The sequence below is a fragment of the Chelonoidis abingdonii genome, chromosome 1 (assembly GCF_003597395.2).
Source record: "Chelonoidis abingdonii isolate Lonesome George chromosome 1, CheloAbing_2.0, whole genome shotgun sequence".
NCBI lineage: Eukaryota > Metazoa > Chordata > Testudines > Testudinidae > Chelonoidis > Chelonoidis abingdonii.
In genome coordinates, this window is record NC_133769.1 from 322,081,700 (window position 1) to 322,097,875 (window position 16,176).

General features: G+C 38.2%; 1 protein-coding gene across 10 annotated transcripts in view; it reads right to left on the reverse strand.

Annotated features, from left to right (window-relative positions):
* Positions 1-16,176, reverse strand: part of NBEA (neurobeachin) — an 862,398-nt gene that overhangs the window by 55,478 nt on the left and 790,744 nt on the right. For all 10 annotated transcript variants that reach the window (XM_075061639.1, XM_075061640.1, XM_075061634.1 and 7 more), the window contains one exon: positions 6,843-7,010. In XM_075061639.1, the coding sequence (XP_074917740.1) occupies positions 6,843-7,010 (168 nt within the window). The remainder of the gene's footprint in view (positions 1-6,842; positions 7,011-16,176) is intronic.

Here is a 16,176-nt window from a genome sequence, read left to right on the forward strand (position 1 = left end):
ACCACATCATTATGACTTTTTTAATCATTTAAATACACTAACTATAAAGTCCACAGTAAAGAAATAAATATTGTATAGGCCGTATGCTGTACTAGCTGCCAGCAAAACTGTCCTTCTAGGATTAGTTTATGGGCATGGAAACTGACTGTCAAATGGTAGTCATTTTAATCATTTTTCAATTTGGCTGTGTGGGCTGGAGGTATGCTCAGGTATTTTGACAGGTGACTGCTCAGAACAAATATCTGAACCCAGTAACTTCTTCATATTCATTTGTTTTTTCTGCGAACATACAATTCATCTTTTGCTGAACATGCCGTACACATAAAGTCTAGCAGTTGTAATGCACTGCCTAGCTACATTTGCGACTGAGTATGGGGGGGGGAAAAAAAAAAAGAAAAGCCAGCTAGAATGTGCATGCAAACCAAAAACTGTACAGTATAATGCTTCACTTGGTTTTTTAAACATTACTAATGACAAACAAATTGTGTGCTATCAAAGTAGATGGAGATCTGGCAATAATTTTAAACAAAAAAAATAAACAGTAAGCCAAAAATATTAACTTTCTGTGAGTTTATACAAAAAATGTGCTTTCAATGTTACATGTGACTAGTTTAATTATATTTTGAGTCATCAAAATGAGTATCTCCATTTAATCATTTTCAGTTTAATCCACAAGGCAGTACTGAAAAATTATTCACATGGTTATGTTCAATGTTTTTATTTTTTTTTTAAATGAAATGTATATTAGAGTGCTGTTCACACTTCAATCACACAATAATTTATTACGTGGAAGAATAAGGCCTTGGCTTTTCAAAAATAACTAGTGAGTTTGAGTTCTCCCACATCTGGGTACCAAACTTGAGATACATGTTTTCAGAAGAATGGGTGCTTGGAACTTCTGAAAAATCATGTCCTTTCAAAGTTTCTCAAGTTGGGCACCCAAAAATAGAGGCACCGAAAATCCCTAGTCACTTTTGAAAATTTAGTGCATGAGATTTATATTGATTAGCCTGTGAAATGGTCATTCCTAGGAGAATATAGAAGTACAAATAATACAGTGACAATTTTACTTAGTGTACTTTAGATAGCACTGTTTTATGCATTAGCATTTTTAACATCAGCTCTTTGAAGTCAGCTGGAACCTGTCCAGAAAAAAGGGTTTGGATTATGATGTAAACCAACAGTAAAGACAATTCCAAATAACATCTAATGTCCAATATAACTGCTGTTTACATATTAAAAAGAGATACAGACTTTGTACCAGAGATGTTCTGTCATGTTTCTCCACAGGAGAAGGCTGTCACAGTAAAGTTCATTATCAATTACAGCTTTACACGTACAAGATGAGTTAAGCTGTCATAATTTTCTCAGCCAGAGATCCTGTGCTGTCAAAGAATGTCAATTTTTAATCTGACACAAGGAAGAAAATTATCTGTTATTCTGACCTCTAATTTCTTGACATTTTAATGCCATAATTGCTGTGGTTAGTGCTGCAACCATGATTTCACCTGTCAAGTAAGAATGAATCAATATCCTCAAGCTGTTCCTCAAATTTTAGCATTTATTTCACAATTTAAGGTTTCTTTTTAATACAATAGATATCAGTGATATACAGGCACACCTGCAACTGAGAAATATTAAGATTACAACAACAACAACAAAATTTCCCCTTAATTTGGGCCTGACAATGTTAATTTTTACTACATAGTTCTTCCTCTTTTCCTTTTATTATAATATGAATAAAATTTTGCAATGTGCAGAATAAAAGAGAAGCTACTCAAATTGCTAAAAAGACTCTCTTTCAAGTATTTTTATATTTTAAAAGTGGAAGACTTCCCACTTCAAATTCAGCATCCCTGCCCAACATCCCTAGGGATCTATGTTTATGCTATTAAAGTCCCTGAGGAGACTAAATTTCAGCAGCTGGATATGCACACAGTCACTTCAGTTTTGATGCTCTCCAGCAGCTCAGTGCCTAACTCATACCTACGCCAAATTGTGATTCACAAACTAGGCATTCCCCTCCGGGGCCCCATCTGGTAGATGTGCTCTGAACATGCTTAAACCTACATAAAATGTTCAGAATGAGGAATAAGTGGTGGTAGTGGCCCAGTACTTAGAGCATTTACCTAGGAGACCTGGGGTTCAATTCACCTCTTTGCCTGATGTAAGGCAGAGATTTAAACTTTGGTTTAAAAATCTGGTTAAAAAATTGGTTCTTTCACTTCCTAGCAGAGGCTACAGCTAGGCTATGGATGCATTTTAATTCTCTCTCTGGTGCAGTTACTACTGGAGTATTTATACATAGTGGAAAAAATACAGCTGGAGAGATTTAGAGAACCCTGTCATAAAATTCCCCATAGACTAGTGGTTAGAGCACTCCTTAGGAAAAGGGAGATCCAAGTTCAAATCCTTGCTCTGCAAAAGGGGAACTGAACACAAGTCTTCCAAGTCCTGAGTAAGTGGCCTAACCACTAGGCTAAAAGTTATTAAAGGGCTATTATTACAGCTCCCCACGCTTTGCTTTTCTTCAAAAAGTGCTGACCTGTCTTAGGCACTTAACTCCAGGAAAGGGTTCATGGCTGAATCCCAAGCGGAGAAAAGCACCTCCCTTTGTCCCTGAGTTAGGCACCTAGCATGCTTTGATGGATGGGGTATAGGCCACATCCCTCTCCTTGGCATTTCCTATGGGTTAGCTCAGGCAGCTCTCCTCTCCACATGACGTCTTTTGTGATGCACCTAACTCTCCTCTTGCCTTGCATACATAGGTGCTGGTACTAGGGTGTGTGTGTACTGCCACACCGCCTGGCTTGAAGTGGTTTCCATCATATACAGGGTTTAAAGTTTGGTTCAATGGCTCTCAGCACCCCAACTATAAAAATTCTAGCACCCCTGGGCACCTCAGTTTGTGAATTCCACTTGGTGACAGGGCACCTAAAAGTTAGATACTGCAATGCGGAACATGGCAGCACCCAAGTTCCCCTTGTGAATGCCACCCCCAGTGTTCAACTGAGGCACTCAAGCTGAGTGCTAAGCCAGGATTTCTGCAAAATAGCAAATATGCGAAAATAGTGCGCTCAGTTGTGTGCACAAACTGGCAACTATATGGTCAGTTGGGACACTAATGTACTTTCATAAGAGTGAATATTATCAAAAGGTGACAGAGTGCTAACTTTGTTGTGTTCCCAAATGACAAAGAGGGTCATTGATTTGGATCTGGATCTTGATCCTTCCTCTAAAACTGGAGGGTGTTCAAATTTGAGGCACTGGCCCATCTATACTGAAAGATAGCACAAAAATAATTAGTTAGGTGTGGGGATTTGGTTCTCTCTTGCTGAATACAAAAGTGTTTTTACCTAGAAGATATTTTTTCCACTAAACAAAGGCAGGAGCTGGGGATGCACAGCAAATAACGATTTAAACCTCCAGCCAGGATGGAGGGGAAGAATTCCCTTTTATGACTGGGAGGTTTTTATCTTACCTCACCGATCTGCTGATTTGCTGTTCTCACCTTTTATTTGTGGACAAATTGACATCGGGGGTGGGAAAGGCAGTAAGTAATGATCTTTTATTCAGCCAACCTGTGTTGATTATGTTGCTTTGTGATCAATAGACTTTTAACAGCAGTTATTGTATTGAGAAAATGTTCAACTTTTCTTTAAAAAGATCTTTTATATTCAACTATTACCAAGTTAAAATATCAAGCACAACAGTTCACAACCCTCTGTGATATAATACATATGACAAAAAGGAATTTGATTTTCTAGTGTTTATGTATGTATATTTTATTGGGTTTAAAACATACCTTCTTGCTCATATACTGTTCAGTGATCTGCTAAAATCAATTGTTAAAATAAGAAAATGGTATTTAAAAACATAAAACTCCATTTTTTTTTTTACAGAAGAAAGCAAATCATAACTAAAATGTGCAGTTGTAATAAAAGCATATCATCCATGCCTGAACCTCTAATAAATACTGATCCAGATATCAAATACCTTTTTATTGGACAGAGAACCTATATACCATTTGTAGTAAGAGGAGGCCCTGAGACATAAACATTGGTATCAGAGGCCTGGTATGAGGCCTAAGGCCTGAACTAAAGTAATGGTCAAGACTTTGCTAACATAAAGCAAAGTGGAGCTGTGAGCCAGAGGCAGGCCCTGCTCACAGAAGCTGGCAAGGAAAGGGCTGATGCTGCAAGAAGATACGTACCTAAAAGGTACTGAACACTAGAGATCAGAACATTCACATACTTGCACATTCCACACAGATAACAAGGAACAGACTGACTCATCCCAATGACAGGGGCAAAAGGGTAATATGATGGATAGAGTTGTTTTGTTCAAACCAATCTACGTAGAGGGGTTGTACCTTACTGCGTAGAGGGGTTGCACCTCAATACGTCAGAAGTGATGTGTAACTTGTTTGTACCTGTGTATAAGAATGTATCCCTGGGGCAATGTTTTTGTCCGGCCAAGGGGGCAGTGGAAAGTCCTGCCACTGAGCCGGGTCCATTGCCAAGAGGCACTTTCTCGTAGTATGCCCTGAATTAGGCTCAGAAACCTACAGGGAACTGCCATTGTGTCCGAGATTGCAATAAACCTAGCAGACGTGACTTTGCACCTTACTAGAGTCTGTGGTCATTGGGGGTTCTCGTCAGGTTTGCTGCATCAGCTATCTGCAGAGCTGGGGCACCACACGGGGCAAGCACATGCACGCAGCCGAGTGATACCAACAAGGAGACAGCAAAGCACCACACCGGTAGCACATCTGACAAGACCTCTGACAACACCATTTATGCTTATAGCTCAAATAAATCTGAAAAGCCTCCAAATCTGCCTGTATATATCCATATGATCTTGTATGTGTGATCACATATGGGCAAAAAGTGAACAAGAAGGTATTTTTACTCTGCAAAGAATACAGAGCAGGATTACTATTTGAAGTCTTTTAGAGGAACAAGTATGTTATGTGTCTAGGTATGAGGAACTGAAGGGCATTCAGATTTCTTTTCTCTTTTTTTAATTGAACATTTTGCTCTCATTGTCACTAAAAATAACCTTTCATGTGAAAATTTTCTTCTTGTGTGTGGAATGAAGAAGAAAATGGAGCTGTGAGAAGTGGTTTAGTGTGCACAGGGAAGCACAAGAAAGAAGAGACATATATGTTAATGACTAAGGGGGCATGGGTTAGACGTGCATGTGGGAGCACAAAAACGTCTCCCCGATTTTAAAAAAAAATCCTGACAATAAATTGTGCATGTAACTAAGCTCACAAGAGAGTTGAAGATGCTCATCATGTCACAAGATGTTAAGCAAAGCACACTGACCTCAATTCTACAAGCCATCCTTTGTGGGGAGGCCCTTGAAGTCCGACACAAAGGTCTGTTCATGCAAATCAGGGCCTTATGTATTGCATTACCTCTATTACTGCACAGTTACTAGTCATATTGAACTACCAAGTATTGCACTCATTTGCTTTCATTGCATAAGCACCTTATTTATACTTTCAAAAATTATTGTTCTTCTGTGCATGCAGATCTGCATTTTATTGCCTCTAATTATGCTCTAAGTCTCTGGAATCTGCAAACAATTATGCATGTACTTAATTTAAGCACTTGAGTAGTCCCATTGGAGTCAATGGGTCTCATCAAATGCTTAAAATAGGGTACTAGAATAAATGTTTGCAGGATCTGGTCCTTAAAATACACTTCTGAAGTTCTAGCTCTAAGAATCTAATGATCAGATTTTTTTTTAGCGTCTCTATTCTTGGTTAGCAATCTAAATGGTAAAAAGACATTCAAATGCATTATTCCAAAAAATTAGCCTCACTGAATCCAAATGTTTCTTTGATGGCTGTTTCTTTTTCACAATCTACTAGTTTTCTGTCTTCAAGATTAAAAACAAAAAAACACAAAACAAAAACAACTCATCTCCCCCCTCCCCCTCCGAGAAAAACAATTCCAAAGCCTGGTAGTGTATAAATTATTACTGTTTTGCATACAACAGATGGCAGATATCTGGGGGAATGGACGATTGTGTCTATAGCTTCATCACAGCAGCACTCATCTAGCAGCTGTTGTATCTTCACACTTTTCACCTAATTTTTAATCATTTTAACCAATGCATGAATGATATTTATAGCAATAATTCTTAATAATTTTACTAAAAACAAGCACACTGACTGTAAATAAAACACATATGAGGATAGCAACATGATTCTGCCCAGATGACTAGTATAAACATAGTTGAACAACACACCCGCACAAAAAATCCCACAAAACAACACAACACACACAAAAAATTAAACCTAGAAACCTCCTTTAATGGTAATATTTGATTGTACATTACAGAAAGAAAAACTAAAGTAATTTGAACTAATCCTATATGTCAGCCTGTAAAGTATAATTCTATTGATGCACATAATTGGTTTTCCATTATCTGGAAATGTTAGGCATTTTCCTCTGACTCATGACCACAGTGCAAAGTAATCTTTTTATTTCAACTTTTCAGTTTTACTAAGTGAATCTATCAGATGCTAATTGTAAAGATGGCTCATTTTGTAGAGCATAACTTGCACTATAACACATGAAGTGCATATTAACTGTATTATAAATGACAGTGCTTCCTAGCAAGGAAAATACTGCCCAGCAACTACACCTCTTTGACATTTAAACATACTTGACTTTCCATTTTTGGAATCATCTAGGATCCCAAGTTCTGAATAAAGTCAATAAAATCAAACCAAAAAGGATTATTTTTTAAACTAAAAAAAGATGATACATTAATGATGCCTGGGAGATGACGTCAGTTTTTAGAATGACATGATAGTAAATGCTTACCTCCCTGAGGACAGGATCAGTGATACTATCCAGATTCACAGAGCCTTCATATGTTAGATAGTGGAAAACATTGAGTGCACGCACCGCTTCTGGTCCTCGTTGCTTGTAGCCAAAAATAAGGTCAATCCACTGATGAAGCTGGCATGATACAAACTCACTTTCCAGCGCCTGGAAATGAAATCCAAAGTCAGGGAAAAATACTGTTTCTCACATTTATATGCTTAAATTCTGTCTTCACTTTCCTTATTGCCTGAAGAAACTGTACTGTACAGCGCTACAATTCTTCTTCATACTTACAGTATATATCTGAAGATCTTCAAACAAACATTAAACAACCATTCAACGAATTATACTGTGAAAAAAATTAAAGGATATTACTCTGTGCAACACAAGTGGCGAGGAGAAGGTATTAAACTGCAGCCATAGAAGTGATGATAGCAATAGAAGTTGTGCTTGGCCTCTCTATTACAGAGAAACATCTACCTACCTTTAGATGTCACTGCCAGCACTGGGAGCTTTGAAAGGCTCAGAGAAGGCATAGGGTGCCCTTAAATTCCTTCCACTAGCAAACCACTTATCTTGCTTGCCAACTGGCTACTATCTGCAAACATACACAGTTCTCTTCTACAGGTTTTTAGTGTGTATGTAAGCATTAAAAGATTACATTAATGGATTTGTTATACCAGTTACTACGACTGGTCAAAAATTTTCCAGTAAAATTATTTTTGGAGGGAAAATTGTTTCAACTAAACAAATGGTTTTGTAATAGTTGCCTCCTTTCTGTCAAAATTTTGATTTTTTTTTTTGTCAAAAACAGTCAAAAAGTGAAATATTTCAATTTGGATATCCTGCCATGGTGCATCCTTGGAGTTATAGTTTGGTATCATCAATACTAGTATAACCATCCTGAACTTTGACTTTTGAATAAAATGTTCAGTTGTTCAAGGTCCAGAAGGGGTCTCTGTCTTTTTGGGGGACCAAGAAGCAAGGGGAATAGAAACCTCTTCCTTGATATTGAGGTGTCATTCACTCTATTGCCACTCACGGGAGGACGGAGTCTGCCTCCTGGCGAAGAATCACCTTATGACAGTGATCCCTGAAGGGGATCCAGGAAGGAAGTTTGCATGGAGGGAGGGAGGGAAAGAAATTCTATGTATTATCCTTGATGGATAATTTATAAAACCCAACGGTCTGTCATTATGGAGCCCCAACTGTGTGCAAAACCTGCAGGGCATCCCTCAGAATAATGTGGGTATATTGGATGTCACCAATATCGGTGGGTGGATCTTGACCACAACATCAAAAAGCAGCCCTTAGCAAGTGGCTGAAAATGGGAAGAGTTCATGGCAGCAGAGATGGCTGAAAACAGAGGCCTCTGATCCTTTGTGGTTTACACAGGAGATTGGCTGGGTGTTGCTGGCAGAATGCCCAAGTCCCCGCTATGGGGAGAAAAAGTAGCTATATTAATTATACTAAAACTTTAACTATGCTAATATGTACTATAAACTATTTACAAATTTGTTTAGCGAGTAATAATAATAAAAGCTGGAGAAATGTGTGGATGCAGGGATTCTGACTCAGGCGATATGGGAGTAAGAAGGAACTGGAGAGGTGTTGGCCTGCATTGCCTCTTACACCCTCGGTCTGGAGCATGAGGTGAATTACTGTGCATGTGCAGGCCAACAGACATTGCTTGCTAGAATTTCCAGACTTGCACACATGGCATGCACACATGTGGAATACACATAGAACTCAATGAAGAATGTTAAGTTTGGATACAGATGCAAACTTCTACAAAATTCAGATCAAGTGCTCTGTTTCAGGCCCATCTTATGAGAACATGCCTCAGTACAGTTGCCAACCCTCCAGGATTGCCCTGGAGTCTCCAGGAATTAAAGATTAATCTTTAACTAAATATTATGTCATGTGAGGAAACCTCCAGGAATAGGTCCAACAAAAATTGGCAACTATGTGCCTGAGCCATAAAATCCAGAACTGGACAGTTTTTGGAGATTTGGATCTGATGATTCAGTTCATAACCATTCTTCTTTGTTATATATGTGATCTACATTCACTACTGTAGCTCCAGTAAAGGCCATTGGCTTGTCCTTGCCAAGAATGCTAATAGACATAGTCTTATGAAATTGTTATCCATTACCAAAACTGCCAAAGCAGGTTAAATGCAAAAGGAAAGTGAAAGTCACACTATAAAGCTCAACAAGTTTATATGTGAAAGAGTTGATGCCAGAATGGGCCATGTTTTGAACAAACATAGGTACTGTCATTTGGTGCTTGGGAACCTTTTGTGCAATGTCATAGCTCTGGTCCAGGTCAAGAAATCTTGTGCTAGAAACTGTGCTTTGGTGTTGGAGACCCATTGATCTGAAGCAACTTCTTGTTAGCTCTGGAGATCTACAGGACATGGGAATTAACATTATTAGCGATGTGACAAAGGTGGTGGTTCTTTTATTCAAGCAAGCACATCTGTCTCATGATGAGTGTTGTGCTCCATGTTGGCACTATACATTCTCTCTCTCTCTCTGCCCAAACCTAGATACGGAGCTCTAGAGCAGTTCGAAATATAAACGATTGTGATAAGGCTGTCGGTACATTAAATGCTGCACTGATTTATGCTGATAATCTGAAAATGGCCTGAGGATAGGATGTTTTTCACTGTTTTATGTTTTATTCCTTTTTGCTGAATATTTTATTCCTTATTCCATATACAGAATATGAACCTAAAGAATCTTCGGAAGAAGAAAATAATGTAGAGGGCAAGAACATAACAGTTTTAGGCCCAGTTTCTCCAAATGCAACATTAGTATAGCCACATTAAAACATTTTTTAATATACAGCTGCAACTCAATGAATTGTGTCATTATCTGGCTGAATGTGTCTGGCTAGCTTTAAAATGAAGATATTTACTTATCGGAGTAAAGGAATTAGGCTCTTAAATTAGCACTTCTAAATAACCTATAATCATCTTTAATTTCTTGAAAATAAAACCAGCATCAACATAACCACTTAAATCAGCTTTTCAGTTAATCACTAATTATAGGGGGAGCTGGCAGCAACCCCCTATATTTAGGTTGCTTAACATTTTCCTTTGCCTGGCTATGCCGGAAAAAAGACAGGAAGCACCAGATGTGATTTTAATTAGGCCACAAATTTATTCTTAAAAATCTGGGAGTACTCAGAAGATAAAAGTGCACAGTGCAGGTAATTCCACATACATTTCTATATACTCAAGAGGCTGCTGTCAGCCCTCCCTCCTTCCAATCCTGGTGCCACCCATCCTGCTGCTGGGACCCTTCCACCACTTCCCTTCCTTATGAGGGATAGGGATGCTATAAAAGAGGAGTGTTTGAATTTTTTAAGTACATCAGAAGCAGGAAGCCTGCCAAACAATCACTGAGGCCACTGGATGATAGAGGTGCTAAAGGAACACTCAAGGAAGACAAGGCCGTTGCGGAGAAACTAAATGAATTCTTTGCATCGGTCTTCACTGCAGAAAGTGAGGGATATTTCCATATCTGAGCCATTTCTTTTAGGTGATAAATCTGAGGAACTGTCCAAGGTTGAGGTGTCAATAGAGGAGGTTTTAGAAAAAATGATAAAACAAAACAGTAATACTGTAAATCACTAGGAACAGATGGTATTCACCCAAGCGTTCTGAAGGAACTAAATATGAAATTGCAGAACTACCAATTGTAGGATGTAACCTATCATCTCAATCAGCCTCTATACAGATGATTGGAGGATAGCTAATGTGACACTGATTTTTAAAAAAGGCTCCAGAGGTGATTCTGGCATTTACAGGCCAGTAAGCCAAACTTCAGTACAAGGCAAATGGTTGAAACTATAGTAAAGAACAGAATTATCAGACACATAGATGAACATAATTTGTTGGGAAATAGCATGGTTTTTGTAAAGGGAAATCATGCCTCACCAGTCTACTAGAATTCTCTGAAGGGGTAAACAACCATGTGGACAAAGGAGATCCAGTGGCTATAATGTATTTATATTTTCAGAAAGCCTTTGACAAGGTCCCTCACCAAAGGCTCTTAAGAAAAATAAGCAGTCATGGAATAAGAGGGAAGGTTCTGTCACGAATTGGTAACTGGTTAAAAGATAGGAGAGAAAGGGTAGGAATAAATGGTCAGTTTTCAGAATGGAGAGAGGTAAATAGTGGTGTCCGCCAGGGATCTGTACTGGGTCCAGTGCTGTTCAACATATTCATAAATGATCTGGGAAAAGGGGTAAACAGTGAGGTGGTAAAATTTGCAGATAATACAAAACTACTCAAGATAGTTAAGTCCCAGGCAGATTCCAAAGAGTTACAATGGGATCTCACAAAACTGGGTGACTGGGGGGGAAAATGGTAGATGAAATTCAGTGTAGGTAAATGCAAAGTAAGTCACATTGAAAAACATAATCCCAAGTATATACACAAAATGATGGGATCTAAATTAGCTGTTACTGCTGGAAGAAGGGAATGGATGACTGGGGATGGATCACTCGATGATTGCCTGCTCTGTTCATTTCCTCTGATGTACCTGGCATTGGCCACTGTCGGAAGACAGGATACTGGGCTAGATGGACCATTGATCTGACCCAGAATGGCCATTCTTATATTCCCTGATGTACCAATCAAAGGAGCCTGAAGTTCCCTTTACTCTGCTCCTTTAAATCTTTTACTAATTAGTTTTATCTGATAACTGCATGTGTTCCATATGGAGTACCTGTGCTGGACATTTGCCACAAGCTTACATAATGAGTTGCGATATTAAAGCCTAACCACCCTTTCTTAACCTAACAGGTGTCTAACCTGCTGCAGGTTAATATTCAACAGGGGGACTGTTTCTGGGCTAGAGAATTGCCTTTTGTCTGTCCTAAGAAATTTTATTCACATTTTACTGAGAGAGAAACTTTTGAAAATCATCACTTCTCTTCTCTCACGGAAATGGTGGCAGGCTGCAAAAGGAGAACTGAATACAAACATTCAGAACTACTGTGCTTGTGCTTCTGTCAAACCAGTTGCAGCAGCCCCACCACCACAAACTGCAGTGGCCAGAGCAGCTATAGGTGGGAAGGGAAGAAACCTGGGTCAGGCTTTCCCTCACCACCCCACAAACTCAGAACATGGCTCTAATAGCCCATCTCCCCTCTGGTGCACCACATGGGGCAGGAGCTCCCCCATCTCCTGGGGAGAGGGAAAAGGAGAGAGAGGTCGCTCCAGTTCCTCCAACCCAGCACCTCATCCTACCAGTTCAACATTCTAAATCAAGTCTTACTGACAATGGCAGTTTTGAAGAGATACTATTTTCATGTGGATGAGTTTTCTTTAATAACTTCTGTATCATATTAAGCATAAATGAGCTTCGTTTTAACAGGATACAGGTTTTAACACCTTCTACTGCAACCAGTTACTGTACTTAGTCCTGGAGCTCATGTTGTAGAAGTATGTGCTGCAGTGCAGAAAATTCAGGGTTCAAACCAAGCTAATGATGTAAGATGTTGTCATAGTATAATTTCCTCAATCTGAACCTTAGAGTTCAAATATGAGGTACTAGCATAAATTCCTCTAAGCTTAATTACCAGCTTAGATCTGATAGCGCTGCCACCAGCCAAAAATTCCAGGGTTTGGCTCACTCTGGTCTCCCCAAAACCTTCCCTGGGGGACCCCCAAACTCAGATGCCCTGAGTCTCACCACAAAGGAAAAACCCCCCTCCCCTTGCTTTCTCTTTACTCCTCCCAGGCTTCCCCTCCGTTCGATGGCCTAGATGATCACCCCTATTTCAATCCCCTTGAAAACAACACGAGAGATCAAGGTTCTCCACCCCTCTCTAGGAGGCTATACAAATTCAACTGAATAACCTCTAACACAAGAGATTTTCCCCCTCTCTGTCTTCATTAGCCTTAACCAGAAGAAAAAAACACAAACGGGGTCTAAAAAGAAAGCTTATATATAAAAGAAGAAAACATAAAAATGGTCTCGTAACAGGTGAAAAGTCATACAGGTCATTGGCTTAAAAGAGAACACACAAATGAATAAACAGCTCTTATTCAAAAGAAAATACAATGAAACATTCCAGCAAACTACACACATGTAAATACAAAACAATATAAAAAAAACCTTATATTGTCTTATACCTGTACTTACAATTGGGAAACAGAAGATTAAGAAAAGCCTGAAGGTAGAGAGACCTCGCTCAGAGCTGAGAGAGCACTAGAGACACAGCAAAAGACACACACCCAAAAATTCCCTCCCTGAGCTTGAAAAATCCAGTTTCTTGATTGGTCCTCTGGTCAGGTGTTTGGTTCCCTTTGTTAACCCTTTACAGGTAAAAGGAACATTAACCCTTAGCTATCTATTTATGACAGATGTGATGCAGCTAAACAAGAGAATTTTGTTTTTACCTCTTTCATTTGAAGAAAAAAAAATCCTAGGAAGTGACACAGAAAAATACATTAAAAGAATGTTATTTAGGCTGCAAAGTAAAGTACCCAAAAATCAGATTGTCTGTGCGACCTTAATTTTGTCTGCTTGTTTGTAAGCAGTATGATAACACACTATTTTTTCCACAGGTCCCTTGTCTCACTCAGTGCACAGGATGGATGCACAATAGGACAAAATGAAGGTTGCGCAGGCATCCATAAAACTGGCATTTCATAATGTCTGAGTGCTTGACTTCACAACATACAAAACATTCATTTAACTTTTTTTTGTGTAATTTTATTTCAATCACATATTTCCCTATCTCTTTTCCATTTGCTAGTTCTACATATTTACATTTTGCAAAAAGATTGTGGTGTGTCTGTATCTGCACTTTCCTTATTTAATAACAAGATAGTGATACTAGGAGGCTGTTTTATTCACAATAAGCTGATTATCCTGGGGTACTGAAACTAGGAGTGCTGGAGGTGCAGCAGCTTGAAGTGGCTTCCATCATATACTGGGTTTACAGTTTTGTTCAATACAAATTGTTCCAAAGCCCCTGTGATCATCTCAGGGGAATTGGCCGGGTCTGAAAAAGCAGCAGCGGCTGTTTAAAAAGGGGATAGTAACATTATAAAACGGAAAGGACTGGGCCAAATAAGCATATCTGACATATCACCATCTCTAATATTTTTCCCTCCCCTACCATTGTTGGAAGAGCTGGTTGTGTATGTTTTAACTCACATGGCCAGTACTTACTCAGCAGCTCATCATTCCAGTGTAAGTCTTACTAACACTGGCGGTTTTGATGCAGTCATATTTTCACATGGATTAACTGTTCTTTAATAATTTCTCTATTCTAAAAAGCACACGAGCTTCTTTTTAATAATAGAATTTCATATCTTTTGTCTGCTTTTTTAAAATTCAACAAGCATAGTTATTATACTGAGTATGCGAAAAATCCCACTGAAGTGCTGTATGACTAAATGTGCTTGTGGGAGATTTGTGAGGTCTTGAATCTTTCATTATTTTGAATTAGAGACTTTAGAGTTCCCAAAGGATTGTAAGTTTTCAAACAATTCCTAACACTCTTGATACTGGATATATCTGTGTCCCTACATTACAACACCTTATATAAATTTGAATTATAATAATATAATTCTACTACTAGTTAGAGATGGGCAAAACATTGATTTTTTTGGTTTGGTGGCTAACCTGAAAAATTAGAAACAAAAATTTGTGTTGATCCAAAAATAGCTAAATTTTTTAATGAAACATTGTTAGGTGTTTTCAGAATTATGTCTTCTCCCCATCTTTTTTTTATTCTGATGAAACTATTTGCTAAGTTTGACCCGAATACACAAATACTGTGATCAAACTGAAACTGGATTTTTTGATAAATAGACTATTTTTTCCAAAAAAAAAATCAGCTCAAAAAAACAAAAAAAACAAAAAAAAGAAAAAATTCAGCTTTATTACTAATACCTTTAAGGTGGAAAAGTATGAGCAGAGATTAATTCCATATCCATTACATTTTCAGGGTGAAGAATATTGTGACTTCTGTGCCCTAAGAGTCAGTATTTGCATGCGTAGCTCATTTAGATATTTTTGTGGTGGCAGATCACTATCTGGAAGGGACAATGCAAGGCCGAATTCTGTCCAGTTTTCCTCAGTGAAGTTCTAGAGATGCTGTGTGGCAACTTCAACCTGTATTCATGTACAATATAATCAGGTGGGGAAGTACTGGGTCCTATGGGAGGGCAAGGTCTCAATTTTCCTTGAACAAGCAGATGTTAGGGCCTTGCTCCTCAAATGTACTATTGACTCTGACAATTTTACTAGTTATTGCCCTGACTACAGTCTTCCCTTTTTCGTACAGATTATTGAAATGGCTGTGACAAGGCAACAGAGATATCCTTTGGAAACCTCAGATATCCTTTCAACATTTTACAATCTGGATTTGGCATACTTATGACTTTTTCGACTGTCAGTCTTGATGTCCTGTTTGTCTACCTCTCTTTGTACTATACCTTTACTAATACTATTCATGACAGAGACTCCTTTTCCCTAATTTGGTCTACAAAACCCACACACTTTTCTTTTTTGAAAGTCACTACTTACTGAAATACCAACAATATGTGTGTCAGTTTCCTGGAAGATATGTGAAATAATGTAGTGAAAACAAGGTGACGGAATTTTCTGTGTTAATGTAATCATTAATTTCCAGGTACAATTGTAACATAACACACACAACAGTAATAAAATATCTTTATTTTATTTGAGGGAGGTCTAGAATTAAATTTGTTTGGGGCTCTGCTACATATGATGGAAGCTTCATCTTCAAATGGAGACATTCTACCACCCAGTCACATTTTTTCCTTCATGTTTTGTTCTTTTTGGTAAAATGATTTTTTGTTTTGTTTTAAAGATGGCACATCCAAATGGTTTACAAATTGTGCTGATTCCTCCTAGTCAACATTTCTAAGATCCAAACTTTTCTCTCTTCAAAACAGATAACACTCTAGGTTCAGACCCCAGACATTTCCTGTCTTGATTACTATAATAACCTCTTCTTCTTTGGCCTTAAAACATGAAACACACTGCAATTTGAAAAGAATTGGTTGTTTAAGAAAGGTGATTGTCTAATAATGGTTGAGCAGAACTGTATTCAAAGCATTTGGGATATTTTGGGGTCATCTTTTTCCACAGGAGGATGTTTCCTGAATAGGTTTCTCTGTATAGTAAGGTTAATTAGGCTTCTTTTGCTATGTAAAATGTGTTTTCTCAATAATAATTGTGTGCAACTGCAGCTGTCATACTTAGATTTAAATCACTCTGAATTAGATGTGTTTATTTTGTGTTAAATAAGAATCCTTACAATAATACAAAATATC